General features: G+C 38.4%; 5 protein-coding genes across 13 annotated transcripts; 1 reads left to right on the top strand and 4 right to left on the bottom strand.

The window, feature by feature from the left end:
- Nucleotides 1–227: 227 nt before the first annotated feature.
- On the top strand, nt 228–4,622 carry LOC111806856. 4 transcript variants are annotated; one of them, XM_023692359.1, is made up of 8 exons: nt 228–427; nt 1,025–1,115; nt 1,274–1,441; nt 1,516–1,589; nt 1,683–2,147; nt 2,381–2,926; nt 3,013–3,225; nt 3,686–4,622. In XM_023692359.1, the coding sequence occupies exons 3-8, from the start codon at nt 1,354–1,356 to the stop codon at nt 4,325–4,327; spliced, it is 2,028 nt and encodes a 675-aa protein (XP_023548127.1). In that variant the 5' UTR covers nt 228–427; nt 1,025–1,115; nt 1,274–1,353; the 3' UTR covers nt 4,328–4,622. The 4 variants fall into 4 exon arrangements, with proteins under 4 accessions (XP_023548127.1, XP_023548126.1, XP_023548125.1 ...); XM_023692358.1 differs by having other exon boundaries at nt 1,263–1,441; XM_023692357.1 differs by lacking the exon at nt 1,025–1,115.
- A 1,463-nt stretch (nt 4,623–6,085) lies between these two features.
- LOC111806713 (polygalacturonase At1g48100-like) lies at nt 6,086–22,312 on the bottom strand. 3 transcript variants are annotated; one of them, XM_023692141.1, is made up of 7 exons: nt 22,198–22,312; nt 9,632–9,890; nt 9,397–9,564; nt 8,666–8,710; nt 8,367–8,574; nt 8,211–8,292; nt 6,086–6,887 (listed from the first exon to the last, which is right to left on the bottom strand). In XM_023692141.1, the coding sequence occupies exons 1-7, from the start codon at nt 22,284–22,286 to the stop codon at nt 6,386–6,388; spliced, it is 1,353 nt and encodes a 450-aa protein (XP_023547909.1). In that variant the 5' UTR covers nt 22,287–22,312; the 3' UTR covers nt 6,086–6,385. The 3 variants fall into 3 exon arrangements, with proteins under 3 accessions (XP_023547909.1, XP_023547908.1, XP_023547907.1); XM_023692140.1 differs by lacking the exon at nt 22,198–22,312 and adding an exon at nt 9,933–10,213; XM_023692139.1 differs by lacking the exon at nt 22,198–22,312 and having other exon boundaries at nt 9,632–10,213.
- On the bottom strand, nt 12,687–16,798 carry LOC111806716 (craniofacial development protein 1-like). 4 transcript variants are annotated; one of them, XM_023692146.1, is made up of 6 exons: nt 16,508–16,623; nt 15,508–15,588; nt 15,258–15,382; nt 14,980–15,162; nt 13,062–13,471; nt 12,687–12,846 (listed from the first exon to the last, which is right to left on the bottom strand). In XM_023692146.1, exons 1-5 carry the CDS (start codon nt 16,617–16,619, stop codon nt 13,106–13,108), a joined length of 867 nt encoding a protein of 288 aa, XP_023547914.1. In that variant the 5' UTR covers nt 16,620–16,623; the 3' UTR covers nt 12,687–12,846; nt 13,062–13,105. The 4 variants fall into 4 exon arrangements, with proteins under 4 accessions (XP_023547914.1, XP_023547915.1, XP_023547916.1 ...); XM_023692147.1 differs by lacking the exon at nt 16,508–16,623 and adding an exon at nt 16,704–16,798 and having other exon boundaries at nt 12,687–13,471; XM_023692148.1 differs by having other exon boundaries at nt 12,687–13,471; nt 16,608–16,704.
- LOC111806715 (galactinol synthase 2-like) lies at nt 17,489–19,315 on the bottom strand. Its single transcript, XM_023692144.1, has 4 exons — nt 18,915–19,315; nt 18,493–18,816; nt 17,935–18,069; nt 17,489–17,851 (listed from the first exon to the last, which is right to left on the bottom strand). Exons 1-4 carry the CDS (start codon nt 19,227–19,229, stop codon nt 17,630–17,632), a joined length of 996 nt encoding a protein of 331 aa, XP_023547912.1. The 5' UTR covers nt 19,230–19,315; the 3' UTR covers nt 17,489–17,629.
- Nucleotides 22,287–26,717, bottom strand: LOC111806714 (30S ribosomal protein S1, chloroplastic-like). The gene is made up of 7 exons (XM_023692143.1): nt 26,373–26,717; nt 25,338–25,619; nt 24,852–24,932; nt 24,224–24,505; nt 24,030–24,140; nt 23,718–23,804; nt 22,287–22,398 (listed from the first exon to the last, which is right to left on the bottom strand). Exons 1-7 carry the CDS (start codon nt 26,649–26,651, stop codon nt 22,390–22,392), a joined length of 1,131 nt encoding a protein of 376 aa, XP_023547911.1. The 5' UTR covers nt 26,652–26,717; the 3' UTR covers nt 22,287–22,389.
- Between the last annotated feature and the right edge of the window lie 1,205 nt (nt 26,718–27,922).

Here is a 27,922-nt window from a genome sequence, read left to right as displayed (position 1 = left end):
TAACACTGTAATTTGAAAAAGTCATTAGGGGTATTTTAGTCAACCAGTGTAATTTCAAAAAGGGTAATGATCAGCCACGTAGGCCTAGTCCAGTCCATTGGGTTTATTAGTGGCAAAATTGTAATTTCAAAAAGTCATTAGGGGTATTTTCGTCAAACAAGGGATACGCTGCGTAGAGCCTTGGAATCTCCTCTTTCTTTACACACGCAAAATAATACCGCCCTCCCAAATTCCCCCCTTTTTCCATCTCTTTCTCCTTCCTTCCTTCTTCTCCTTCTTCTTCCTCTTCCTCCCCTCCCGGTTAGGGTTTCTTCTTCATCCCTTCCCATGTTGCAGAAACCCCGGCCCTTTTCTTCTTAATTCTCAATCTCAATCTCTGTCTCCACCGCTGTAGGGCTTTTTCATGGCTCCAATTACCTTTTCTCTGGTACTATTTCACTCTCTCCCCTGCTCTTTACTTCTCTGTAATCTCCCCTTTCTCTTCCTTTTCAAATTTCTATCATCTTTCGTTTTCCTTGCCTGATTCTGTTTTTGAATGTTTCTTTACGCGATTACTAATTGGGAGTTTGAATTTTCTTGTTCTGTCGATTCCTTATGGTGGAAATTTCCTTGGAAAGTAACTTTACTCGATGTGTTTTGATTTTGAGCTGTGTTCTTGTTATATTCAATTGGGCTTTCGTTGTTGGTTTGTTTTGTTTTACTTGATTGTGTTTCTTGAGGTATTGGATGAGAAAGTGGATGTTTGACTTAGATTCCAGTATTTTACTGTTAATTACTTTTACTTCTCGGTAAGTTTTGATGTTCAGGGACTTGAGTCAAGGACGAGTCTTTTATCTGGCCGTTTAGTCAACTAAATAGTGGCTCTGACTTGCTGCTGCCTTCTTCCCTGTAATTGCTAACCTTAGCTTGTAGGTTGTTAGAAGAAGTCATTCATTTGAGTTTCTTTGTTGTTTGCCATCAGGGAAGTAGTTTATTTTCATTTTAGTGGGGTTTTTAAAGTTAATAAGACCATTTGTTTTTTTAGACCATCCGTTGAAACTTGCTTCATTGGAGTCCGGTTCTTGATTGTACGAAGTCAGAAATCCTTTATACGGAGTCTGTCATTTAATTGCTTGGTAACCTTATTGCTCCCTTGTTTTCGGTACTTTGGATTTGGAATGCTCAATATGTTTTATTTTCTGCTTATCTTGAATAATTCTGTTTGAGTACAACTTCTAATTTTTTATCTTTTGTTCTCTTTTTGGGCCTCGCGTTGGGTTCAGATGTTCTGTAGATTCTCTCAATCTTGACTTCACTGTGAAGGCATTGAATCGAGCAATATTTGATAAATCTGTTTCTTGAGCCAAGTGAAACATGTACAGTGAAGGAGCCACCCCTGAGTTTATTTTTGATCAGGGTGTTTATTATCCTACTGCCGCCAATTATGGTTATTACTGTACAGGTAATCTTCACGAACATATGAAGTAGCAATTTAAATGATGTTATGATGACTTACTTGTGTCTTGACTATTATAGGATTTGAATCACCTGGCGAATGGGAGGACCATTCTCGGATTTTTGGTTTAGATGGTCCAGATATCCAATACGCAGTGAGTAATAGATATTTGCATTTTATATTTTCTTGCTTGAGCACCCAAACTTAAACTTTGTTTTTTATGGCCTTATTTTCTCTCTTGTTCCAGGGTGCTCAAAATGAGAATTCATCTTATGTATATTATACGCCAAGCTATGGATATGCACAGTCTCAATACAACCCGTATAATCCTTACATACATGGTGCTGTGATAGGACCAGATGGTTCATATCTAGGGGCCCAACAATATTACACCATTCCTTCTTACGACAGCTCCGTTTCTTCTCCTGCTTATGTCCCTGTTATTGTCCAGCCAGATATTGTCCCCAATAGTTCCATCGGCTTGGTTGACCCTTCAATCAATAGATCGAATGGAAATGGAAGAATACAAAAAAATGAGAGTTCTGGAAGCTATTCTAGTAACCCCTCCAAACCTGCTGTAGACCAGAGAAATTCTTTTGCAAGGTTATCAGAAGTGCCAAGAGCAAATGTTGGTCCAAGTAAGCAAAGTTCAACACTTGGTAGCATTTCTGCTGGTAGTCATGCTGGATCAGTTTCATCACGCGTTTTTCAGGTAAGTTCAAATGTTTTTCTTGTATTGTAGGTAATTTTTTTGTACTTGCTTGGAAGGAATTTTCATGGTCCATGCTGTTTCTTATGGTTTGATTTGTTTATTGTTGCAGCGAGTATGGTTGAGATGACCTATTCAATTAGTTTTACACTGTAGATGTTGTGTGCATGTGCAAATTTCTTTTCACTTTCAGTGACTAATGGAAATTTTTGGGATTTTGAAATTTGAGCTTACAGGGTAGGGGTGCTTATGGTTCACTTCAACCAGTAGATGACATTTCAAATGGAAAGGTTGTGTCTCAACATAGTCAATTGAGAGTACCTCGTCCTATCAATAATGCATTTTCTGACTTTCGATCAAGTGCTCATGGACAGGCTGTGATCCCTAAACATCAGCCTAAGGTTCAAGTTGGTAGAGTTCTGGATGGTGCAAATGCTAATCCAGATGCTTTAAGTGAGCAGAATCGAGGTCCTAGAATCAGCAGATCTAAAACCCAACTTGTTCTGAAGGCCTACACAACCAAGGCTGGAGATGGTAATGCAGATGGAAACATTATTATCTACACAGATCAATATAATAAGGATGATTTTCCTATTGAATATGCGGATGCAAAATTTTTTGTAATAAAATCTTACAGTGAGGATGATGTTCACAAGAGCATTAAGTATAATGTTTGGTCGTCTACTTCCAATGGGAATAAGAAACTGAATTTTGCATACGAAGATGCACGGAGAATAGTTTCAGCAAAATCAAGAAGCTGTCCTGTATTCCTTTTTTTCTCTGTAAGTTCATTGTTTCTTTTCAGATTTTCTGATATTAAATATTCTTTTTTCCTTTGAGGTTTTTGATTTAATTTCTTTCTATATAGGTCAATGCTAGTGGTCAGTTCTGTGGTGTAGCAGAGATGGTTGGCCCTGTGGACTTCAACAGGGATATGGATTTCTGGCAGCAGGATAAATGGAATGGAAGCTTCCCTGTTAAGTGGCACATTATCAAAGATGTGCCAAACAACTACTTTAGGCATGTCATTTTGGAGAATAATGAGAACAAACCCGTTACTAATAGCAGAGATACTCAAGAGGTAAGTAGATTTGTTATTTTCTATTCAGTCTAGTAGTATCTTTATTCGTAGAAAATATTTCTTCGATTAGTTCGGCAGCGTACCATCCATGTTCTTATGTTCTGTTTAGGAGTAATTTGGATATCTTGCCACCCTCTGATAGGTTACATTTGCATTCATAAGTCTTGTGGATTGATCGAACTTCTTGTGGATGTGATTCTATTGAAGCGTTTATGGAAAGCATAGCCTTGCTACTTGGTGTTCTTTTTTGATGCTGAAACTGTTAGTAGAGGAGTGAAGTGCCAATATTTTGGAAGTTTGATGTGTTCCTTGATAATTTGATTTGATTGGCGTCCTACTCTAGAATTGATTTACTATCTAGTTAGTAGCGGAACTAAGTGCCAGTACTTGTTTTTGAACAGTCAAATTGGTTCTAACTTCTTTCAAACAATATGTTAACTAATTATATTTTCTTTTGCAGATACCGTTTAAAAAAGGTCTGGAGATGCTAAAATTATTCAAGAGTCATACATTAAAGACCTCTTTACTCGACGACTTCATTTATTATGAAAACCGTCAGAAGATCATGCAGGAGGAGAAAGCGAGGTTGGTTATTAGAAGGCTTGAGCGTCCATATTTTGTACCTGCATTAGATCATAGTCGACAGCTAAATTGTGTAATTGAGCTGCCTTTGAGAGATGATAAGAACCTCAACAAGACCAACGATGGTTCGAGGGTGTTGGAACGGAGTGTAGCCTCGAGAGCTGAGCAGCAGGTCTACTCAAATCCTGGCAATACTGGTGCTGTGGTAGTGAAGGAAAATCCCCCCAAGCACGATGATGGCGAAAAAGTTGATGTTTCGTCGACTCTGAAGATGGAATCTCTTGAAATTGGCCAGAAAGTGGCTGAGAAGCCTTTGGAGGGTGGTACACCAGCTGCTGCGAGTGATGCAAATTCCAAGCACGCTGAAGTTGTCACTGTAGGCTCAATGCCGATCGAAGTTAATGGATATAACACTGAACCTTCTGATGTTTTGACGGTGGGAACCATTCCGCTCGATCCAAAAGCTCTGCAGCTTTGCAAAGAAGATGCAGTTCTCAAAAATGGGGCTCAACAAAACTGATGGAAATAGTCGAAACGGTATACTGGAAAATTTCGGGCGGCCTTAGACGCTATTATCGCGATTGTCTTCGTTTATTTGGCCAATGTTGTGATGTAGTAGTTGGTGGGTGTTTGCTGGGTTTCTTCTTTGTGGCATGTTGATGTTTTACTAAAGCAATTGAAATTTCCAAATGTATTATCAGCCGCTTCATCATTTCCCCATACATCTTAAATATATAATGTTGTGAAAATTTGTTTTGAAGTTGAACTACCAAAGGAATCTTCTCTTTTGTAATTAATAAGCGTTGATTCTGAGATTTTTGTTGCAAGTTTGGGAGGGAAGAAGACAGGGATGTAAGTTAGCAATTAATTTATCTACTTAGAATTTAATATTTTAAGAGTATAATTAGAAGGTTGTTTTGAGTATTTACACAACAGTTCTTGGTTATATTTTTACAAGGCCTTAGGATGTGGTGTTCAGTTGAGTTAAATTGTTTAATCTTTTAAGTTGTTTAATTTGAATTTATATAGGTTGTATATTCATAGTTGTTTATACCCCATCTTGTCGAGGATTGTTGGGAGAGGATCACACATTAGCTAATTAAGAGGAAAGATCTTGAGTTTATAAGTAACAAATACTGTCTCCATTGGTATGAGGCATTTTGGGAAAACTAAAAATAAAACCACGAGAGATTATGCTCAAAGGGTTTTGCTCAAAAGGATAATATCATACTCTCAAAAGGATAATATCATACTATTGTGGAGAGTTATGATTTCTAACATGGTATAAAGTCATGCTTTTAACTTAATCATGTCAACAAATTCCTCAAATGTCGAAAAAAAAAAAGTTGAGCCTTGAAGGTGTAGTCAAAAGTGACTAAGTGTTGAACAAAGAGTGTACTTTGTTCGAGAGCTCCAAAGAAGAAGTTGAGTCACAGTTAAGGGGAGGTTCGAGAACTCCATAGGCCTCAAGGGAGATTCTATGGTGTACTTTGTTCGAGGGGAGGATTGTTGGGAGGGGACTCCCACGTTAGCTAACTAATGGGAGAATCACGAGTTTATATAAGTAAGGAATATTATCTCCATTGGTATGAGGCCTTTTGGGAAATCAAAAGCAAACCCACGAGAGCTTACGCTCAAAGTGGACAATATCATACCATTGTAGAGAGTCATGATTTCTAACCCATCTATCACATTTGAGTGATAGCAAAGAGATTCTTCATCATTGCATAGCTTGATCCTTGAGTCCATCGGTTCAAACTTGTTCCTATAGAGTCTAAACAGCTAGAGTGCGTGCCCGACTACCCGATAATTCACACTCAAGATGCTGGAAGTAGTTCAATGGAAAGGCTTCAGTCACTCAAGTATGTTTTCAGACAGACACTTTGGGTTATCATCTCTCTGTTTTGAAGTATGATCCCAGAAGGGTTGGCTGTGTTGTCCATTTTCAGTGTAATTGGTCGGGATGAATTTGCAATGTAACACCTCAAGCCCCACCGTTAGTAGATATTATCCTCTTTGAGAGGACATTATACTCTTTGAGTGCCCACTGTTAGCAGATATTGTCTTCTTTGCGTTTTTTCTTTCGAACTAAAACGCATCTGCTAGGAAAAGGTTTCCACACCCTTATAAACAAATGCTTCGTTCTCCTCTCCAACCGATGTGAGATCTCACAACTCACCCCCTTTGGAGCCCAACGTCCTCGCTCTCCTCTCTAACTAATGTGGAATCTCAGAATTTCGATTGTCCATGTTTTGCACGGTGTTAGGAATACCATGGAAACAAACAAAGAAGCAACAATGTCCGCCTCATCTTCTTGTTCTAATGATATCAAATTCACAGCCCAATATCAAACTATATTCTATTGGTTGCTTATAGACATTCAGTCCCTTAACTCACTTATACATCTCAACAAGAGAAAGACTCACTCTTTATTCTACATTCTACAACAGCGCATCACATCACTCAATATGGGAAGCTTAAAAACAAACCCAGAAAGGGATGAACTTGGAGCCTAAGCCACAATAAACAAGACCCATTTGCTCAAAATGGCTCTTGCCTGGCTCTGCTGTGGCACTCTTTAGCAGCTATATTCAGGGGTCTCTGCAACATTCTGAGGCTCACCCTCTTGCAAGCAATCAATGGGAGGAATGGTCAATGTCTTCTGAACCCCAAATGCATTCCAACAAAAAGGATCTTCCACCAGCTCGCCTTCATGTGGCAGCAACTCTACTTCAGACATGGTAATGTTTGTGCAGGCCACTGTGTCACTGCAAGCAAAGTGAATTGGAGTGTTCCTCATGTCGTATGTTCCTTTGATGTTCTTGTACAAGACCTGGTTCACAAACACAGCTGATGTCTGGTTCAGACAATCCTTTGTTAAGCAGTAGTATTGGTCTACTATGATGCAGTTCCTAACATTCTCCATTTGTATGTTCTCGAACGAGATGTCGCTCACTGAGCCCGACCCTCCTTGCCATGTCTTGATCCTAACACCGTTGTCTGATTCTCTAATCATTGCGTTTCTTACTGTTATGTTGGATACACATGCCTTGGAATTGTGGACTCCCAGGCTCCCTATGCTGCTCTTTTCCAAAATCAAACATACAACCATTAGTTACTCTATGTTTGATTGTGTTAAGACGAAGAAGTGGAGATTGACATTGATGGATTGTTAGTTTGTAACGGTCGAAGCCCACCGCTAGTAGATATTGTCCTCTTTGGGTTTTTTCTTTCGGGCTTTCATTTGAGGTTTTAAAATGCGTCTACTAAGGAGAGGTTTCCACACCCTTATAAGGAATGTTTTGTTCCCCTCTCCATCCGATGTGGGATCTCACAATCCACCCCTCTTGGGGGGCCAGCGTCTTCGCTAGCACATCGCACGGTATTTGGCTCTTATATTATTTGTAACAGCTTAAGCCCACCGCTAGCGGATATTGTCCGCTTAGGCCTGTTACGTATTGCCGTCAGCCTCATGGTTTTAGAACGTGTCTACTAGGGAGAGGTTTCCATACCTTTATAAGGAATGTTTCGTTCCCTTCTCCAACCAATGTGGGATCTTACAATTGGTTGGAGAGAGGAATGAAACATTTCTTGTAAGGGTGTGGAAACATCTCCCTAACAGACGCGTTTTAAAACCTTGAGGGGAAGTCCAAAAGGGAAAAGTAAAGAGGACAATATCTGCTAGCGGTGGGTTTGGGCTGTTACAAAGGGTATTAGAGCCAGACACAGGGCGGTGTGCTAGCGAGGACGCTAGGCTCCCAATGGGGTGGATTGTGAGATCCTACATCGGGTGGAGANTCTTACAATTGGTTGGAGAGAGGAATGAAACATTTCTTGTAAGGGTGTGGAAACATCTCCCTAACAGACGCGTTTTAAAACCTTGAGGGGAAGTCCAAAAGGGAAAAGTAAAGAGGACAATATCTGCTAGCGGTGGGTTTGGGCTGTTACAAAGGGTATTAAAGCTAGACATAGGGCGGTGTGCTAGCGAGGATGCTAGGCTCCCAACGGGGTGGATTGTGAGATCCCACATCGGGTGGACAGAGAATGAAACATTCCTTATAACGGTGTGGAAACCTCTCCCTAACAGACGCGTTTTAAAACCTTGAGGGGAAGTCCAAATGGGAAAAGTAAAGAGGATAATATCTGCTAGAAGTGGGTTTGGGCTATTATAAAGGGTATTAGAGCCAGACACAGGGTGATATGCCAGCGAGGACGCTAGGCTCCGAAGAGGGTGGATTGTGAGATCGCACATCGGTTGGAGAGGGGAACGAAACATTCCTTATAAGGGCATGAAAACCTCTCCCTAACAGACAAGTTTTAAAATCTTGAGGTAAAGCTCGAAAGGGAAAACCCAAAGAAGACAATATCTGCTAGCGGTAGGTTTGAGCTATTACAGTTGGTACCTAATTCCATGACCCGGCCCACAAGTGACGCCTTCAATGTCCACATTGGTACAGCCAGGCCCAATTGAAATGCAGTCATCACCTATGTTTTCAAACCATATCAGCAAAAAAAGGTTGATAGTTGAAAAGAGTAAGTCATTGATCAAAGTTTGATACCATTGGATATGATGGAGTTGTATATTCCAACCCCTTTGGTATCTTGTATGTGGATGCCATCAGTGTTGGGACTGAGCTTTGGGGAAGATATTGATAGCTTTTGTATAAGAACATCTTCACAGCCATCAAATTTTATATGGAACTGTGGACTGTTTTGGATTCTCAACCCATTCACTGCCAAATTGGTGCTCATGAAGAATCTTATCAGCTGAAAAACCCAAATGATGTCAGAATTGAGTCACCCTTTGTGGTTCATATGTATTGGATGAAGATTGAAAATGTGCTTTTTGTATTCTCACCGCAGGGCTGTCACATGGTCCGGGGAGAGTCGACCCGTTTGGACCCTGCAAGGAACAGTTAAGTCGTTACAGTCCAAACCCACAGCTAGTAGATATTGTCTTGTTTGAACTTTTCCTAAAGGTTTTTAAAACCTTGTTTCCACACCCTTATAAGGAATGTTTCGTTTCCCTTTCCAACTAATTGTGAGAACCCAAATCAGTTGGAGAGGGGAACGAAACATTTCTTATAAGAGTGTGGAAATCTCTCCCTAGTAGATGCGTTTTAAAATCGTGAAGCTAACCGGTGATATGTAACGGGCCAAAACGGACAATATCTGTTAGTAATGGGCTTGGGCTATTACAAATGGTATGAGAGCCAGATACCGGGAGGTGTGCCATTGAGGATGTTGGGCCCCCAAAGGGTGTGGAAACCTTCTCCAATCGATGTGGGACCCCCCAATCCACCCCCTTTGGGGCCAGCATCCTTGATGACACACTGTCTCGTGTTCACCCTCCTTCGGAGCTCAACCTCCTCGTTGACACATCTCCCCATGTCTGACTCTGATACCATTTGTAACAGCTCAAGCCCACCACCAGCAGATATTGTTTCTTTAAAACACGTCTACTAGGGAAAGGTTTCCACACCCCTTAAGACTATTTTGTCCTCTCCCGACGTGGGATCTCACATAAATAAAGAGGTATTCAAGAGCAAGCAAACAAAAAGTGAAGTGAAATAAATGCAATGCAGGTACCCTATGTGGTTTGCATGGCAACTCCCACCATTTCTGGCCATTCCCTTCAATGGTTCCACTTCCAGTCAATGTCATTTGATCCAACCTGTAAAACACAAGCCATTGTCTCGGACTGTCCGTTTTCAGCCACGACTCCGGTCCGTCCGGTGGCATCAGGGTCCCATCCACCTACGAAATTCATAAAAAGTCATTCCAAACAGACTCAAAGATTCAAAATTGAAGTAACACTACTAACCTTAAACACGAGTCCCAGTTCGCAAGGTCCGGTGAAGATAGTCGAAGTAATTTTAAAGCAACGATCCGAAGGAACTAAAAGAGTGGCAGATTCTACGGCACAGGCTGCTTTCCATGCTGCCCTAAAGGCAGCAGTGTCATCAGCACAACCATCCCCAACTGCTCCAAAATCAGTGACATCAAACACACAGTCAGCAGTGGAGTTTCCAGGACCATCAGGATAAGGATCAGCTGGCACTGATGGAGCTGACTCAGCTGGACTTGGATGTGCTGACTCAGCTGAAGGAGCTGACTCAGCTGGGGTTGAAGGAGCTGGCTCAGCTGGAATTGGAGGTGCTGACTCAGCTGGACTTGGAGGAGCTGACTCGGCTGGACTAGAAGGAGCTGACTCAGCTGGACTAGAAGGAGCTGGCTCCTCCGGTGGTGAATAAGGCGGCGGTGCATCAGAACAAGGGTCTTCAGCAGGCTTCTGTGTCCTTTGTCCCTTATGAAAATGGTACCTTCCATGAACATTGCTACGGTTTTGCACCAACAGAGTGGCTGTAATCCAAGCCACTACAATGAGAGTCCTATTGAACTCCATGGAACCGTAAGCTATGGCTGGACAGAAGCTTTATATATATATATAGAAAGAAAGAAAAGTAGTGACCTGTAGAAAGAGAACACGTGTCGACCGACGAGCAGGGGAGGGTATTATAGTAAAAGTGAATTATAAATGATATGTTATATGGCTGCAGTTCATTTGCATGGAATGAACATGGCAGGTCCTGAGAGAGAGAGATCTCAGGCTCTGTTGGATTCTGAGCACTTTTGGTCGGTCCACGTCGTAAAAGTAACAAATTAGTCTTTACGCTACTTTTGGTGGTAAAAATTTAGTCTTTGTACTTTTAAAGGAGGAGTCTACTGTATTTAACCTTAACCATCAGCTAATAGCTCTAGTCTTGGTAAATTGACAACTTTCTACCTACTTAATATCTTCGTATGAGTTCACAATCACTATACGACATGAATCTTGGTTTGGTGAATTGAAGTTGGCCTTGGGTGTGATAGGATACTTAGTTACTGTGTACGATCGTATACTGAGGTGCTCCTTGTTGGTTGTTGGAACTGAAAGCGTTTTCCTTCCACTCCCTTCGTCGTGGCATGAGGACGGATAAATTGTCGATTGAAGAATAGAGATCAAATTGTTACATAATAAAGCTCTGGGCAATGTTCGAGACTAAGTTGTTACAGGTTAAACTTTCAGTCCTTTTACGTTTTAAGGACCAAAAGTGTTGTTTCAGAAAATCTTTAACACTCGAAGTCCACTGCTAGTAGATTTTGTCATATTTAGGCTTTTCCTTTCAAGCGGTTTCCACACCCTTATAAAGAATGTTTCGTTCTCTTCTCCAACCGATGTGGGATCTAACAATCCACCTCTTTCGGGGGCTTAGCGTCCTCGCTAGCACTCGTTCCTTTCTCCAATCAACATGGGACTCCCCCATCTATCTCCCTTTGGAGCCCAACGTCCTCGTTGGCACACTAGCTCATGTCCACCCTCTTCGGGGTTGAGCTTCCTCACTGGCACATGGCTGGTGTCTAACTTGTGGGATCTCACAAAATCAGTCGAGAAGGGTAGGTGAAATATCGACAACAAAGCCGAGATGGAGGGCGGGTACAGAGTGTAGGCGTTTGTAGACCAGAAAATTGATGTGAAAAAGAATGGAAAGTGCAAAAAGTGAGAAAGAAAAGGTAATATAGAGAGAGGGGCAGAGTTAGAGTCTCGTGATTGTATCTTGTTTTGTTGTTTAGCTTTTCTGGTAAATGCCTTGTGTTCACGTTTTGGTTTCAATTCTGTATGTTCTTCTATGGAATTATAATCCTTCCTCCTCACGGGCTGCTCTTTTCAAATCTCCTGGTTCTCCAACTTCCATCTGTCAAGGCCAAAAGGAACCTCCGTCTCCGTTTCATAACTACCATCGTACTTTGTTAGATTTGGATGGAAAATTGAGATTTGAAATGGGCGTGACTGTGACTCAGAATGACGTGTATTGGGTCTCGATTTTGGTCCAAGTCACTGCTTAGTGCTCTTAATCTCGACCTTCCTTCAATGTTCTAATAGATTTCTACTCTAAAATATTTTTGACGTTGTTTATGAAAGGTAAAGGGTCTTAGGGATGTTTTTGAAGAAGTGACAAAAGTTGGGGGTGTTTTAGTAATTTGGCTAGAGAGAAATGAAATAAACGAGGCTTTTACTCTTTTTGAAATTGGGTTGAGCAAAGTTTGAGGCATCTTTCATGGTAATTTAATAAATGATATATCACGTGTAGAGAAAAAGGAGAATGGCTTTGTAATTTGTGCTAGTGTTTTGGGGGAAGAGAATGATAGAAAGATGACACGTTTCAAAGCTCAGTGATGGAAAGATGACACGTTTCAAAGCTTGTGGAATCACAGTTACATAGTTAAAAGGTGTTTTGAGTGTAGAATTAAGTTGTTAAGTCTGAAGCTGTTTAGTCTGGTATTGAAATTTAAAAAGTACGTGTTTGAGTTACAAAATGGTTTAATATGGAGCGATAAAGTGGATGCGTATAAATGAAATAACCGTGGTTCTTAATCGAAATGAGTAAAAGTAAGGCTCTAATTGGATACTCACGATCTTGGAGTATACCCTAGAAAGACTTATAGCTTTAATGCATTCTCATTTCTCATGTGCACCACATGCTTTAACCATAACATGCTTACACGTTTTTTGGTTTTCATCAAACGTTTTGAGCAAGTACGTATTTGGAATTAAAGTGACCTTCCAAGTGAGAGAAAATGCAAAGGATGAGATGAAAATGTTTAGAATATGTAAGATCAAGTTAAGAGAACACTTCATCCTTGCCATCTATTTTAATTCTCCGCCCTCCAATCAAGGTAGTACAAGACCTATCTAACTAACAACGATAAATCTCTCTTCATTTCCTCCCTCATTCTCATTCTCCGTTTTAACCGGAGTTTCTACGAGCCCTATCCTACAGCTTCAATAAACATCTCTACCTCTAAACAGGAGTTTTACAAGCTCCTACCTTGCATGGTAAATAAATATCATTTCTTTAGTTCAATAATATGAGAAATAAAAATTCAAACCTTTGATCCTTTTGTTGATAACACATACTTTATACCGGCTAAGCTATGCTCATATTGGTAAAGATGCCTTAATCCGTTGAGTAACACAACCGTAGCTCCAAGATTTGTCTGTACACAACAGAAGAATGAAAGATAAGTGCTACAAGAAATCTTTCTGATGGTAGGAGACCAAGATTTACATCGAAGCATGATTTGCAGTTTTTGTCAGACAGATACCAGAATACGCCATGGGCACACAATGAACTTCCAAATCATCAGAGCCGACTGTACTGCCTATTGGAAGTGATACGCACAAGAAATTCAATAACAACCTTAATACTTACGGCACATTCTCCACAGAGCTTGTTTCTCTTGATGGTTTTATTAATCATGGCTCCTCTCGCATATCAGGCCTCCTCCTGGCCTGCAGAGCCAACCGTGCATCCCTCTCTCGTTCAAACTCCCTGTAATCGGCTCGCTGCAAGAACGAAACTTTATCGAGATACTGGTTTGAGCTCTTCTTGTAAGCATCCAAGTCCTCTTCCAACCCCTTGGTTTCTTCCTTGAACTCTCCCCAGTCCTTTTTTGTCTTGTCAAGAACACTAAGCTTTTGTTTCTTCTTGATTTGTTCCAGGATTGCATCAACAGCTGAACTAGCAGGTGCTTTCATCTTCTCGTATGCTTCCTTTGAATCAGCATCTACAAACTTCTTAATTTCAACATTTTGGCCTGCGAAGTCCCTAATCTCTGTGATCTGTTAAAAGTAAAAGGACAATGGTTTGTGTTCATCAACTAACAGATAATCAATATAAACAATGCAAAACTTGCTGTTTTACGGTTATATAAGAGATGATATCATAAGACGATCAATATAAGAGATGATATCATAAAGCAAGAACAGTTATCAAATATCAGGACCATCAACTTCTTGGAGGACTCTCCCACACATCCCACCCAAGCCCCGACTTACCGAACTTCACCCATGAAGTCGTAAAATCTTGATTTGTACCTTTTGATTCTCCTACCCACCAAAACTAGTAATTAACCAAAGAAAAGGGGATACCACAACAATTGTTGTCCTAAATGCCAGAAGAAACACGCAACAATTATCCATAGACGGGCTAGGTAGTCATATTAGGAGAGTACAAAGTAGCACCCAATTATCAGAGCTTACAAAAGGAAAATGTAAGCCTAACCAATCTCATTGTATAAAGAAAAACCCCGAAGTAAAATTTAATTATATTGGAGGTATGGTTACAAAGTACAATAGACAGGCAACACCAAGAAGAGGCTTGATATTTTGTAATATTCATTCTCCACCAATTCTAAAAACTTCCCTAATTTGATTTCTTTCAAATCAAATCCTCCCAATGATTGATCTAATGGCACTCCATAACAATTTAGCTTTGGCTTTGAGCTTTATACTACGAGGTTAAGGTTATATCATATATGTTACCCTCGTTAGGGAATTTTTCCAACCGCTATGAAACACCAAAATACATAGAATTATCCCAACGTTTTCTGCCATAAGAGCGTAGAAAGACAAGTACGTTTGATCCTTCCCTGCCTGTATGCAAAAAATGCAGTAGGAAGCTTAANTTCCCTTTTTTTTTTTTTTTTTTCTTTTTTCTAAAAGCAACAGGGGACACCTTTTCACCAACTAATATGTTGTATTAATGCCACCCAATTGTAGTACACAACAAAACAATTACTTCTTAAGGATTTTCAGTTTCTAGCAAGTTTCTACCCTTCAGTAAAGTAAGCTTCACCAAAAATTTAACCAAGAATGTTCTAGACAGATCCACTTTTTAATCTCTTTTATCTTTCCTTGATTCATCTCATCAATCAAGTCAAGTACAACTCCAATCTCTTTTCCTCCTTCCGTAAGTTTCTTCTCACACCCATTCTCCAAGAATGAGTTTCTTATTCCCACGCATCGAAGACCAAAACATTTTTTGGTAGAAAAATCACCAAAAAAGGACAGAGAGGGAGAAGGAGAGGGAGGAAGAGAAAGAGAGAGAGATGGAAGTAAAAGGGTGTTTCTTACCTACCCATGCATCATTACAGAAGGAAGTTCTCCTTCATTACCAACAACGAAGAAATTCTCTAAACAATTATTCAAACAACCGACGAAATGACATACAAAGATAAATCCATCTTCAGCTCTATATGTCTCGTAACAATAGAAAACCAAATGCCTAGATAATCACACGCCTAAAAGGGTAGAAAAACAGATAAAAATAGATATGAAAGTATTGGCACCTCAACTTTCCCCCTGCCGGAAATGGTAGCTGTAGCATCCCTAACAGCTGAGAGAGCAGTAGCAGCAAGCATCTTAGCATCATCCATAGAACTGTCCTGCAGAACCTTGGGTCCTTCAGATAATGTATCTTTTTCTTGAGGTTCAATCTTCTTTGACGCCATACCTAGATATGCAATCCAATTCTAGACACGGGGAAGATGGAGAGAGAAAAAGTAAGAGATATTTTTCCTAAATTTTGAGCTGCCTCATCATGAAAGAGCAGAATGTGATTTTTTACATTGGATGGTTTCTTTGAGTTTTTATTCACCACTGGACTTCGTTTGGTTGACAAACCTTTTAGTGTTTTACTAGACACCCCTTTATTCATTTGCTCCCACATGGCATCGACACGCGCTTTTATTTCTAGCATAATAAAGAAGAATATCATTATACCTCTTAATCAACAAATTAACATGCAAATAAAAATATGTATAGCAAGGAAAAGAACTAAAACAATAAACGACTTATAGTCCGCTTCCTATGCTCACCTGTGTCATTGGGCTTTCCCTCTGAACTCATATGACCAGATCCTTCTTTAGCCGATTCCATTAGCATTTCATTCACAGAATCTGACATATAATATGAAAAAAGTCAACCTTCTGAGGAAAAATAGGAAAAGCTGCAAACCTCGCATTTAGTGTTACTATACATGAATCAATACTTGATAAAAGAGGATCAACTAATGCTTTGATAATGAAGTGAGATAAAGAGTACAAAGTATTAATGGAAATTAAACACTTAACACGGTCCAGCAAATAAAGATAACCAGAAGACAACAAAAGATGATAAAGCGCCAATCAACAGCAAGACTCTTCTTTCCAATATTTCAAGGAGAACAATGACTTCCGTTCACTCAAATAATCTTACTCATAAGAGAAATTATCTTCAAAATATAAACTCCACATCTCAGAACAGACCGAAACATAATTTCGAAGGTCAAAACATGAAATAACGAAAAATCCCTATAGGTCTGGAAATTAACTAATGTAACATTGAAAATTGAAGGAACTCTTTATAAGAAGGTATTGTAAAAAAAAAGATAGTAAACAGGATGTACTTATGAAATTTAAGCAGCTAGTTAGGGAAAGAAGAAAAAAACCAAAACTATACATTATAGTTTATATAATCCGGAAGGCCTGAATACAATTATAGCAAACATAAAAAGAAAAAAAGTTTTCAAAAAGAGGGTTAAGGTAAGTTATTTCGAGCACCCACCTCCAAGTATCGCAAATCTTTGATGCCTCCAACTTATGCAGACTTAACCACTCAATGAAATTCCGAAAATTTTTACCAATACCAAAAGACAAACATACAGAATTAAACTACTTTTCTCCCCTCGTTTATGAGCACACAGAGAATTCATAACTTTATCTCAACACTAGAAATCCTCAATACGCTTCTTAGACTTCAACAAACAATAGAAGGTTCAACTCAAAGAGACAATTATAGCGCAACTAGGAACAAGAAAAATCGTCTATCTTAAATAACCTGCTGGATGTGAATTCCGTTCACGATCATACATTTCTGGTAATACGACAGCAAACAGGAAATTAAAAGGAAGTAAAAAAGAGAAGATCAATAAACGTGCCTCCTTGTTCATAAATGATTACTCAATTCTGAAAAATCCACACCACATAACACTTCATGAAACCACGAAAAGGAAACATTGAAGGAAGAGGAGTACCAGAGCCATGGAGGTTGTTGCTCGTAGCCATCCAAAGATTTCTCTCTCGCGAGGTTTAGGGCTTTCAATGGAATCACATGAACTACTTGTCCCGGGTCGGACTCGGCCCAATATAATTTATAGCCCAATATAAATAAATAAATAAATATATACATACATATATATATATATATATATTATTAAATTTCAATAAATTTTAAATTAGTCTTTTAAAACTAATTTTTATGGAAAATGGTTAAATAATAATAATTTCCATGCGAAAAGTGACTTTTTGTTTTCAAATTTTATCGCCAAAATATTAATATTTAAAAAAAAACTAAAAAATTATTTTAATAATCTTTATTAAATAATAAATTTAACTCGATCTAAGTATAAAATATTTATTATTTATTTTTAAAATATCCAATCAAAATTTTAAAAATTTATTTTAAAAGTGGTTGAAAAATAAATAATAAAAAAAATAATTATAAAATTAAATATAATTCTACCCTAAAAAAAAAAAAAAAAAAATCTAAATTTTTAACTCAAATTTAATTTAGATGAACTTATAAATCAACTTAGTAAACAAAATTTTCATACTCAACGGAGCCCGAATAAGTTATAACCTAACTCGAACCCTAATCGAGCTGGATTAATCAAAATTTTCAAATTCTTAATTGAACGGTTGACAATACATAGACTAAGTTGATATTTTAGTCTAATAGAATCGATTTTCACATTGGTGAAGATGATTACGATGATAATTAAAAATATATAATTAATTAAGAGAAAAAAAAAAGCAAAAAAAAAAGGAAAGGCAGCTAAAAACAGCCTTATTCATAAAATTTGAAAAGTCAACGTGGTGGCCCCCACCAGAGGTACCGTACATAAAAGCTTAATTAAGCGCGCACACACACACACTTAAGAGCTTATAATTAATAATTAATTTAAGCAGCTGAAGGGGCTGTGATATGGCTCACTACTTCAGGTTCAGACAGGACAGACATCAAAGGTGTGAGCTTAGTGTCCTGTTTGGTCTGAGATTTGATGACATTTTGGTAGTCCAATGACTCATCTTCATACACCTCCCACCATTTCTTCACCAACATTTTGATGTCCTCTCGATCCATGTTCTCTTCTTCTCCCGTGTACCTCCACGGTTTCGATCCCTACACGTACGTTTTTCGGGGGTGAGTTTAAGATTTTGTTCAATGCAGTGAAGTAAAAGTACTGGTCTATTAGAAATACGTACTGCAGCACAGTAGTGGACGACTTTGACTTTGTCAACGTCGACGTTCTCGGGATGACGCCATAACATGGCTAGGACGAGATTGTAAATTGGTGGAATGGGCTTGTATATGTCGTTGAAGTACATGTTCAAGAAGTCCTGTACGAGAAACAAACTAGAGTTGAATTAGGGTTATATTGAAGTTTTAGTTTTGTATTTAATCAATCCCTGAATTTCGTATTTTTTACGGTTTTGACTCGTTCTATGTTGTTTAACTTTACGTGCTTTCTCGACCCAGAATTTAAAAAAAAAAAAAAATTAGGGTTTTCTTGGAAATATATCGAGTTCGAGGATTTATCAGACACAAAATACCTAACGTGGATAAATTTAAGAGTCATACTTGACAACGAGCTGGAACCCTAATTCACTCAGGTGGACTCGTGTATTCGAGATTTTTCAATCTACCTGTGCACTAACTAAACTGCACCGACTTTTTGTGCTCGAGTCTAGTCTCGTGCATCGTGTCGTTGGATTGGGTTGGAAAAAAATGACGGGAAGCTAAGTATTACTCGAAACGATTACCTGCTCGGCGAACAAAGTCGGAGTTGTGGCCTTACAAGTCTCAAGAAGATCCTTGTAGGTGAAGAGATCAGGCTCATACACAAAGAACCCAGCGTTGAAGTAAAGAGGTGGAGGGTTTCCCATTTCCTCCACAGGCCATTTCACTCTATCAGGGCATTGCTGGCAATACCCTATCTTGTATTGTGGAGAGTTACTCCATGTCTTCTCACAAAAGCAATCCATCACGGCGTAGAAGTATCCATTCGGCATGTCGAACAGATGGTCGATGTTTTCGAACACTTGGATGTCCCCGTCCAAATAAATGAGCTTCTCGTACTCCACGAACTGCAATCAAATCGATCGATACCGATCGTCTCAAAAGTTTAACCTGATAGATTATAGTAAGGTTTATAAAAATGAACAAACATGCATAGTATTAGTACCTCCCAGATCCTGAGCTTAGAGTAGTTGATAACGTAATAAGCCATAGCGAACTGGGTTTGGTTTTCCGGAGGGTAAACAGGTTCAATCTCACGAACGATACAACCCTGATTCTCGAGGATTTGACGATGGTCTTCGGGAACATCAGGGAGGACAGCTACAATAAGAGGGTAGATGGCTTTGGCCTTTCTAAGGCCCTTTGCCAAACCTACCACACCTTTCCAATAGTCACCATTACCAGCTAGGAACGTCACGTATGCCCTCTTCGGGGCATCGGACGACTCGATGGGGCTATCAGGGGCAGCTGCGGGAGACATGTCGAGGGAGGGACGGAGGAGTTAGAGGGAAGCTTTCGAGGCGTTGGTTGGTGGTTGAAGGTTGAGTTGAGGAGGGATGGGGAGGGAGGGAGGTATTTATAGAGCTTAGTTTGTGAAACAATAGAAGATAAAGAGAGTTGGAATCCTATCCTTAAGCTTTGGAGGGCTCCATGGAGTTTAGAATTCTCTGTTTTTTTTTATTAAAAAATAAAAAATAAATAATAATAATAATAATAATAAGATTCCCAATGTGAACACTTTTATTTTTCTCTAAGATAAAAAATGGACAAATTTGAGGTAGATGAATATAAGAATCTGTTCACATTTGATTTTAATATATTATACTTCCATATGAACAACACTAACTATATATATATATATATACATACACGTTTAAAGTTAATGATCTTAGATGAATTTTAAAATTGAAAAATTAAGCAAGTTTGTTCGTAGAAATGTCCACGGGATGAGACAGAGATGAAATTAAGTATATGTACGTTTCTGCCTCCTATTTTATTTCTTATCGACACGAAATTCTACCTTTATTTTTGGGAGGATTAGGATCGGGATTTACGGCGAGAAAGCTACTGGGATCGGGTTCCAGATGGATATTCTACTTATCTCTATATATATATATATATATATATATATATATATATATTAAATATTCATTTTAAATAATTTTTAATAGATAACTTTTATTTTACAAAATAATTTCTATTAAAAAAAAACGTAAAACATACTAATAAATCAAATAATAATTCATAGGAAAAAATATAATATAATGATTAAAGTAATTTCTCAAAAAATAAATTTGAAGCGGGATGGAGTGGGATTAGGATTGGAGCGAGGTTGGGGTTAGGGACAAGGATTGTAATTTCTGTCTCGTGTCTCGTTTAGCTAATTGAGAGAAATCTCCGAGAATTCTCTCGTCTTAGGTTAAATGGATATCTCTACTTATACATAATAATTTTATCTACAATTTTATTATTTTATTCAAAAACCCAACAAAAATTGTGAAAACTAAAAAAAATATACATAATTTCTAACGATTCTATTTTATTAAGTGGTGGAAAAGCTCACAAAAATTATGAGGAAACGAGCATAATTTTCGGTAAACCGGGCTAAAATATTTCAACGATGATTAAAATTACATGTATACCCTTATCGTTAAGACTAAAATTTATTATTTAATCGAGCTGGCTAAATAGCTTCTCATATTTCGAGTGTATAGGCATAATTGAAACCTATTTCAGAACGCTCGGTGTTTCGTTATAAATGTCGTTTTTGAGAAGGAAAATGAGAAGTTGATGGTTTTGTAAGAATTGGATTCCATAAAGGAAATGATCAAATGGGCGTTTGTCTGAAGTGAGGATCCAAAATTAGACTTAGCCGCTACACAAAGTAAAAAGGAAACCCATATGATTCGATTCTTGTATATGCAATATTTTATGCAATGATAATGAAATTTATCCCAATTTTGTAATATTATTTTTTACATGGAAATAGGGACCCTGACACGTGCAACTCCCATCATATCAAATAGATTCGATGTATGATTATCGAACCTTTGGAAAAAGAGAATGATTCGCAATACGAGTGTATGCGAGTTGGGTTGAGTAAGACGTTTTTCTTTTAGCAACTTGAAATTTTGGGTTGGTTAAGTCGGTGATCCAAATAGTCAGAGTTCATAACCCAAGTCAACCTATCAAACATTTACAAGTCATAATTCATCACTAATATTGGTTACAAACGTTAACTATTCTTGACTTTTTGAAAGTAGGGTTAGGTTGGGTTGGGTTGGGTTAAGTTGTAACCCTGTTTTTGGGTTGACCCGAGAAAAAAAAATGTCAGTTTCCAAGCGAAATCGAATTTTAACACAACCCAACTTTTATGGTTTGGATTGGGAAATCCAAGTTAGTCGAGTTATCGGGTCATATGAACACTACCAACCAAACACTACCTTGGTTAATCAATCAGGTATACAGAAACAGAAATAGCAACTGAGCCAAAATCAAACGAGCAAAATCAAAGTCAAATGTCGACTTATGAAGAACCGTTCTAAATAGTAACGAAATTTTTTGAAGTGTTCATGAAAGATCAAAGGTAATATTACGAGCGATAATGAAGATGAGAATCGTTTGGAGAAGAAGATGTCCACACGATTCAATCACCTTAAGCTTTGTGGAAAGTGTCCCTGTAGGAATGAGGGCATCCAAATATGTGTGTTTTTATTTGGAGAATACGACGTATAAATACATTGTCTTCTTCCACAGCTAAGTGTATTCCATTCCCTCAAACTTGTTATTTTCAACTAAAGTAAACAACATCAAATACGAGTAGAATTTGGTAAACAATTTCAAAACAAACATGATTACAATAACGCCAGCTTCGAAGGATAGCTTGGATTGTCGTATAATATATGAACATGTTCGAGAGATTTATTATCCTCGATCTCAAAAAATTACACGGAATAAAAGAAGGTTAATTAAACTAGAAAATAAGGCATCACAAAGTTTAGTCGGATAAATCAAATTATCGTATAATTTATAAGCACGTTTTAGGAGTAATGAAAAGAGGAAGAAAAAAAAGGGTATATCATTTTCGGTTTATTCTTTCATTATAACAACTGGGTATTAAGATCAAGATAGGATAGGCAATTTTGTGAAATGTATAAAAGTAAGAATATTCCGAGCTTACGACTTCGTATTGGTCGATACTTTAATAAACTTTAGCCTTTATCGACCACTAGGTCAATTCATTAATGTTGATAAAGGAAATTGAATGAATAATACATACACATTAGTTTTTGAAAATTTTGTTTATTTTCTTATAATTTCTTTTCAAACGATTTTCATTTGAATTCGTCGTCGAATTCCAAAAAACAGTACAGTATTTTATTTTCAAAACTTGGTTTGGAGTTCGAAAACGTTGCAAAAATAGCATCTAAAAACCAACAATTTTACACGTTGAAGTAGCATCTATCAGGTTGATTTCTAAAAACCAAATGATTATCAAACGAGACCCGAAGAAAATTAAAAATAAAGTATCTAGCATAATAAATACAATCAATTATTCCAGTTCAAAGTGCCAATACCTTGTAATTGAGAGGCTCATTGTGAAGGATGGCCATCATAAATCGCCAGAATCACTCTTTCATCTATGAATTCTGCCAACAAAAGTTACAAGCAATTACTAATTCAAGATTAGAAGTGCAAAAAAGCCTCAAAGAAACAAGAAATTATGACTAAACTGAAAACAATAGAAGATGATCCAGTTCCAAACTGTATATGACAAGAGTAATGATGATCATAAATGGAAATAGAAATCAAGTAAGAACTAAAAAAGTTCTTATTGAAAATTAAAGGTGTCCTTGGCTGTAGTTGAAAGAAATGCTCAAATTGAGCTTTCTATACACTAACTAGTTGAAAGGATCATGCAACTAAAGGAGGATTAATATCGAAACGAAGTTATCCATGTAAACATCGTTTTACACTGTTAATAGAGGAAAATTTTGTAAGACTACAAGAGTAAATTTTATCAATGCTGATTAGCGGGAAGACCAGAGATCATAATCAAGGATGGGATAGGAATAGAAGCATTCCAGCCCAACATACTCCGGTGGATGGGTCGAGAGAGATAGGGAGGAGAGTGGGAGAGAGGAAGTCTAGTAATACGTGACTACAAGGTTTACTCTTTATCATGTTTCATTATTCATAACTGTTAAAATCGACTACGGAGGGAGGTTTCAGCAAGTGGGTAAACCGATGCAAAACTGAGGTAGGTCGAACATCGATCATCCTAATCGCATCATCAGCATTCAAAAATAACATGGACCTAAGAAATAATATAGCATATCATAAAATAATGATGTTGCTAAAGATAAATGGCAGTATGGTAGTAAAGGAGTACTAGAAATTTGTCCTACAACAAATCTCGGCAGTTGAACTAACACATCAGAGATGAGAAAAGAAAGATTTTTAAATTCATCTACTGGTCTAATTTGTAAAATAGCTTCTAGCACCAGAGAGTGAGCACTGAAGAATTGAATTGGATTGTGAATCAGGAAAATGATACTTGATGATAAGATTGACCATCCGAACCTAGTTAGTTAATTTGTGAATTTTTTTAAATATAGTAGTGAGTCAGGCAAGGTCAAAGCCCAGAAAGTGTCGACGTATGTACCCTATAACTTTGGAAGGGCAGCACGTTTTATAAGATTAGGTCCAAATTTTTTAAATTAACTGTGGAACTATTAACTTGAGAGAAGCAAGGAATAATAACTCCTCGTTGTTATTCTTTGGGGGAAACAAACAAAAGTGATATCTACAACCTCTGCAGGCAACTCAGGGGTATGTCTACTCAATACCCCATGGAAGCTGAGTCAATCCATTATCTACTCTGGCATTGAGGAGTTAATCACGTTCCAAAGTTTTCAATTCCCATTTATGAATTGAGTTGAAAAATCCAAGGCAGGGAAATAAGTACCTCAGGCTGAAATTCGAGAAGCTCTGCACGAGCCATTGCTTCTGCTTGCGCTATTCTTTGCCTGAATGTCTGAGCCATCTCGTCCGCCTAAAATTGTATACAAAAGATAAGAAACTTCTACTCTATTTCAGTAAGTTTCGGAAAAAGAGATTCAAGAAAATACAAGCTATAAAGGTTGTAGTCATGCTAGGGGTTAACCTGTAAGGAGAGGGAAAAAGACGACTGGAATTGGGAAGTACAATAGGAATACACTCTGAAAATAAAAGCAATGCATATCATAATAGTAAGAAGAGTAAAGTGCAAAAGAAATACCTTCTCAAAAACAAGCTTTGGATTGTGAAGCATGTCTCCAGGAGAAGGTTCCAGTTTCTTGGTAGAAAGACTAATACGGCCTCGGTCGCGGTCATAGCTCAAAATCATGACCTACAACCACAAAAAATAATTTCAACATGTTCAAGGCTATACACTGACGAAGACCTCCAACAAGCTCTCACTGAATGAAATACCTTTAGCATATCTCCTGGTTGAAGAACGGCTGCAATATCTGATATGTGATTTTGACTGATTTGACTAACATGAAGAAGCCCATTAACTCCACCGATGTCAATGAAGGCTCCATATGGTTTCAGAATCTGCACAATTCCAGTAACTACTGACCCAATTTTTAGCTCTGACTGGCTACTGGCAATTGCCTTGGAATTACTTAGGATTAGCCGAGATAGTTTTTCATCAACCTCCACAAACTTCAGAAGTAGCTCTTTATTAAGCAGCTCCTCTGCAGTTGATTTCTGATAAATTGACAAGAAAAAGAGGTGCATAACACAGTATGCGAATTGAGTAAGAACCAAACATTTATGAGCTTAAAACTGATGAAGAATATAATGAGCAAAAGTAACGAGCATTGAATGAAAGAATACAGAAATAATAATACAAGATAAATTCATGAGCTACGAGGAAAAATCAAATTGTGGTCTGTAATCGTCAGAAACTTGAGCATCTAATCATATAATCACATAAACGTAAAAATGTATGGGCTTTCAGTATGACAGCAATGTAAAAATAATACAAGTTTAAAAATAAAGTCAGCTAGAGAATTAGAAGTCAGCAGAAAGAATGTCAGTTTAGTGAACATACTGCTGATATTTGAGAGAAAGGAACAAATCCTTTAAGGCCTTCCACAAGAACAACTACTCCACCTTTGTTTCCATCAACAACCTGCATTTAAAGATCTTTTTCTGAGAAAAAAAGAAGATATAGAGAATGTAGAAAATGGTGAAAACAAGTTCAAAATCTTAAATTATTCCGTGAATGACAAGGATGATTAATATTACATAAAACATGTTTGTAGTGGTTGACAAAGATGATAAAACATTAGTTGCCTCCGCCCTGCAACTAGGTTATGAACTTAAGAAGCTTCAAAGAGATGAATGGCAATTGTCACATGAATACTACTTCACAATTCATCAACACAATTGTACGACATATAGAATAAATCCAGTTCAAGTAAAGCCGTGGCAATGGCACATGAATACTTCTGGCATAACAAGATTGAAGAATCTGAACCAACAATATAAGGAAAAAATGAAATTACAGAAGCAAGATATATTTTGCAGAACCCACCATACCCTTGATAACAAAATCCTCAGCTTGAAGTTGTCTGCATCGCTCCCAAGCAAGGCCATACTGGACACTTCTCAAGCTCAGAATTAGGCTGCCGTCATCTTCCTGTTCCTGTTCACCAATAATTACAAACTCCTCTTCTAAACCAGGATATATGCCTGCTTCTTCTACATGTCTTATATTAAAAATGCATGCTTCTTGGGTGGGCAAGTATGCAGTTCCCTTTGCAGAAGTATCAACTAGTGCCCCATTAGCATCGGTAGAGAATACAGTACCTTTCACCTGAGAATACAGGACACTGGTAAAAGTCAATAACTTAAACTTATTCAGAAGCTAACTGTTATCCGTTAGTTCATGAGATGCATGAGCAAACATCAAGGAAATAAATGACACACAGATTAATGTTAGTTATCTGATACTGGAGTCAAAAAGTTAGTCGGTTAACGTTTACCTATCTAAGCTGGTTTATTTGTGGTGGCTATAAACTGATGGGTAGTTAAATAGTTGCATAGTTGCAGCTGTAGGACACAAATTTTCGAAATGTTTAGCCCAATTCTTTCTGTAATCAACTTATGCTCGGTGGAACTATTGAAAACTCTCAAACTTTGTACGCTTAAGGATGAACGTTTCTTCAAATTGGGAATGATTGATGACATTTGATGTATCCAGATATTACAACCACCGAACGAAAGAAAATCTTCCAGAAACAAAATTCTTGGCAAATCCAGTCACGTAGTGATACTTTTTTCGATCTATGCCCAAAATTCAACAACGGAATGCTCAATAATCATAACCTCCTACATGACAAGCAGTACCCTAAAACGAACAAAGGCGTATAATTCCATTATTTCCTAGTCGCCTTTACAAAAACAAAAGATAAAAGTGATTTTATAAAGCGATGATTTCCGCTAACGTAATCGACGAATGCACGAGTATTGACAACGCGCAGTTCTGGAAATCGAACAGAAAATTATCCACGACTAAAAACAACAAATACCTAAACGAAGAAGAAAGAAACTGGAATAGCAGATTAACCTTGGTTCCGAGTTCCGAAACGAAGTCGTAATTGGCAAGAGCATCATGGAAGTCCTCAAGCGTGAAGGAGACGCCATCCATGGGGGTAATACAGCAACGTTCATAAGCTTCCTTGAAGAGTTGCTTGAGCTTAAGGCGCTCTTTGGTCTGCGCATTGGAAATGGGAGTAGGGGAAGCTGCAGCAGAAACTACCGGAGAAAAACGCTTCCGAGTTGAAATCGGCGTTGAAGAAAGAGGGGAACTCCTCAATCCACAAAGTTGATGCGCCAATGAGCTCATATCCCCTCGCCTGATCTTCTTCTCCGGCGAGAAATTTGTATTCCGCGTTTTATATATCAAAAAATGTGAGCTCTCGATTCTTTATTCAATTGATTGAAACCATTCTTGGTTCCGGTTCGAACCCGGTCGGTTTTTTATAATTCAGCTCGGTTCGAGTTTGGCAGAAACCATACCAAAATATCGAGCCGACCCATAATGTATATTATTAAAAATCAAAATCATATAAAAAATTGTGTTCGATTGAGTCAGTGTAATCGAAGCTTAAACCACCCACCCGTAGACCTAACCCACACTAACCATATCGACTAGACCGTGGGATTCGATTTAATTTTCACCTTGACCTAACCCAACACTAACCGTATCGACTAGACCATGGGGTTCGATTTAATTTTCAAATTTTTTTTATAAATTTGGTGGTTCAACTTCTTTGACTCGTGACAGATCAAACCAATTACAGCTTCGGTTTGACTCTCCACAATAGTATGATATTGTCCTCTTTGGGCTTTTCCTTTCGCGCTTCCCTCAAGTCTGCTAGGACAAGGTTTCCTCACTCTTATAAATGGTGGTTTGTTCTCCCCTATGGTGGTTTGTTCTCCTAGGGGAATGTTTCCACACTCTAATGGTGGTCCCCAACCTAATGGTGGTTTGTTCTCCTAGGGGAAGGTTTCCCCAACCTAATGGTGGTTTGTTCTCCTAGGGGAAGGTTTCCACACTCTAATGGTGGTCCCCAACCTATAAATTGTGGTTTGTTCTCCTCCCCAACCTATAAATTATGGTTTACTCTAATGGTGGTCCCCAACCTATAAATTGTGGTTTGTTCTCCTCCCCAACCAATGTGGTCCCCAACCTATAAATTATGGTTTGTTCTCCTCTGTTCTCCTCCCCAACTAATGGTGGTCCCCAACCTATAAATTGTGGTTTGTTCTCCTCCCCAACCAATGTGGTCCCCAACCTATAAATTATGGTTTGTTCTCCTCTGTTCTCCTCCCCAACCAATGTGAGACATCACAATCTCCTCCCCAACCAACGTGGGACATCACAATCCACCCCCTTTGGAGCCCAGCGTCCCCAACCAACGTGGGACATCACAATCCACCCCCTTTGGAGCCCAGCATCCTCGCTGACACTCTTTCCTTACTCCAATCGATGTGGGACAGCCCCCAAATCCCCCTTTGGGGCCCAACGTCCTTACTGGCACACCGCCTCGTGTCTACCCCTTCAGGGAACAGCGAGAAGGCTAGCACATCGTCGGATGTCTAGCTCTGATACCA

Source organism: Cucurbita pepo, chromosome LG12, assembly GCF_002806865.2.
Source record: "Cucurbita pepo subsp. pepo cultivar mu-cu-16 chromosome LG12, ASM280686v2, whole genome shotgun sequence".
Taxonomy (NCBI): Eukaryota; Viridiplantae; Streptophyta; class Magnoliopsida; order Cucurbitales; family Cucurbitaceae; genus Cucurbita; species Cucurbita pepo.
Note: the sequence above shows the minus strand (reverse complement) of the source record. Positions and strands in the feature narration are given on the sequence as shown.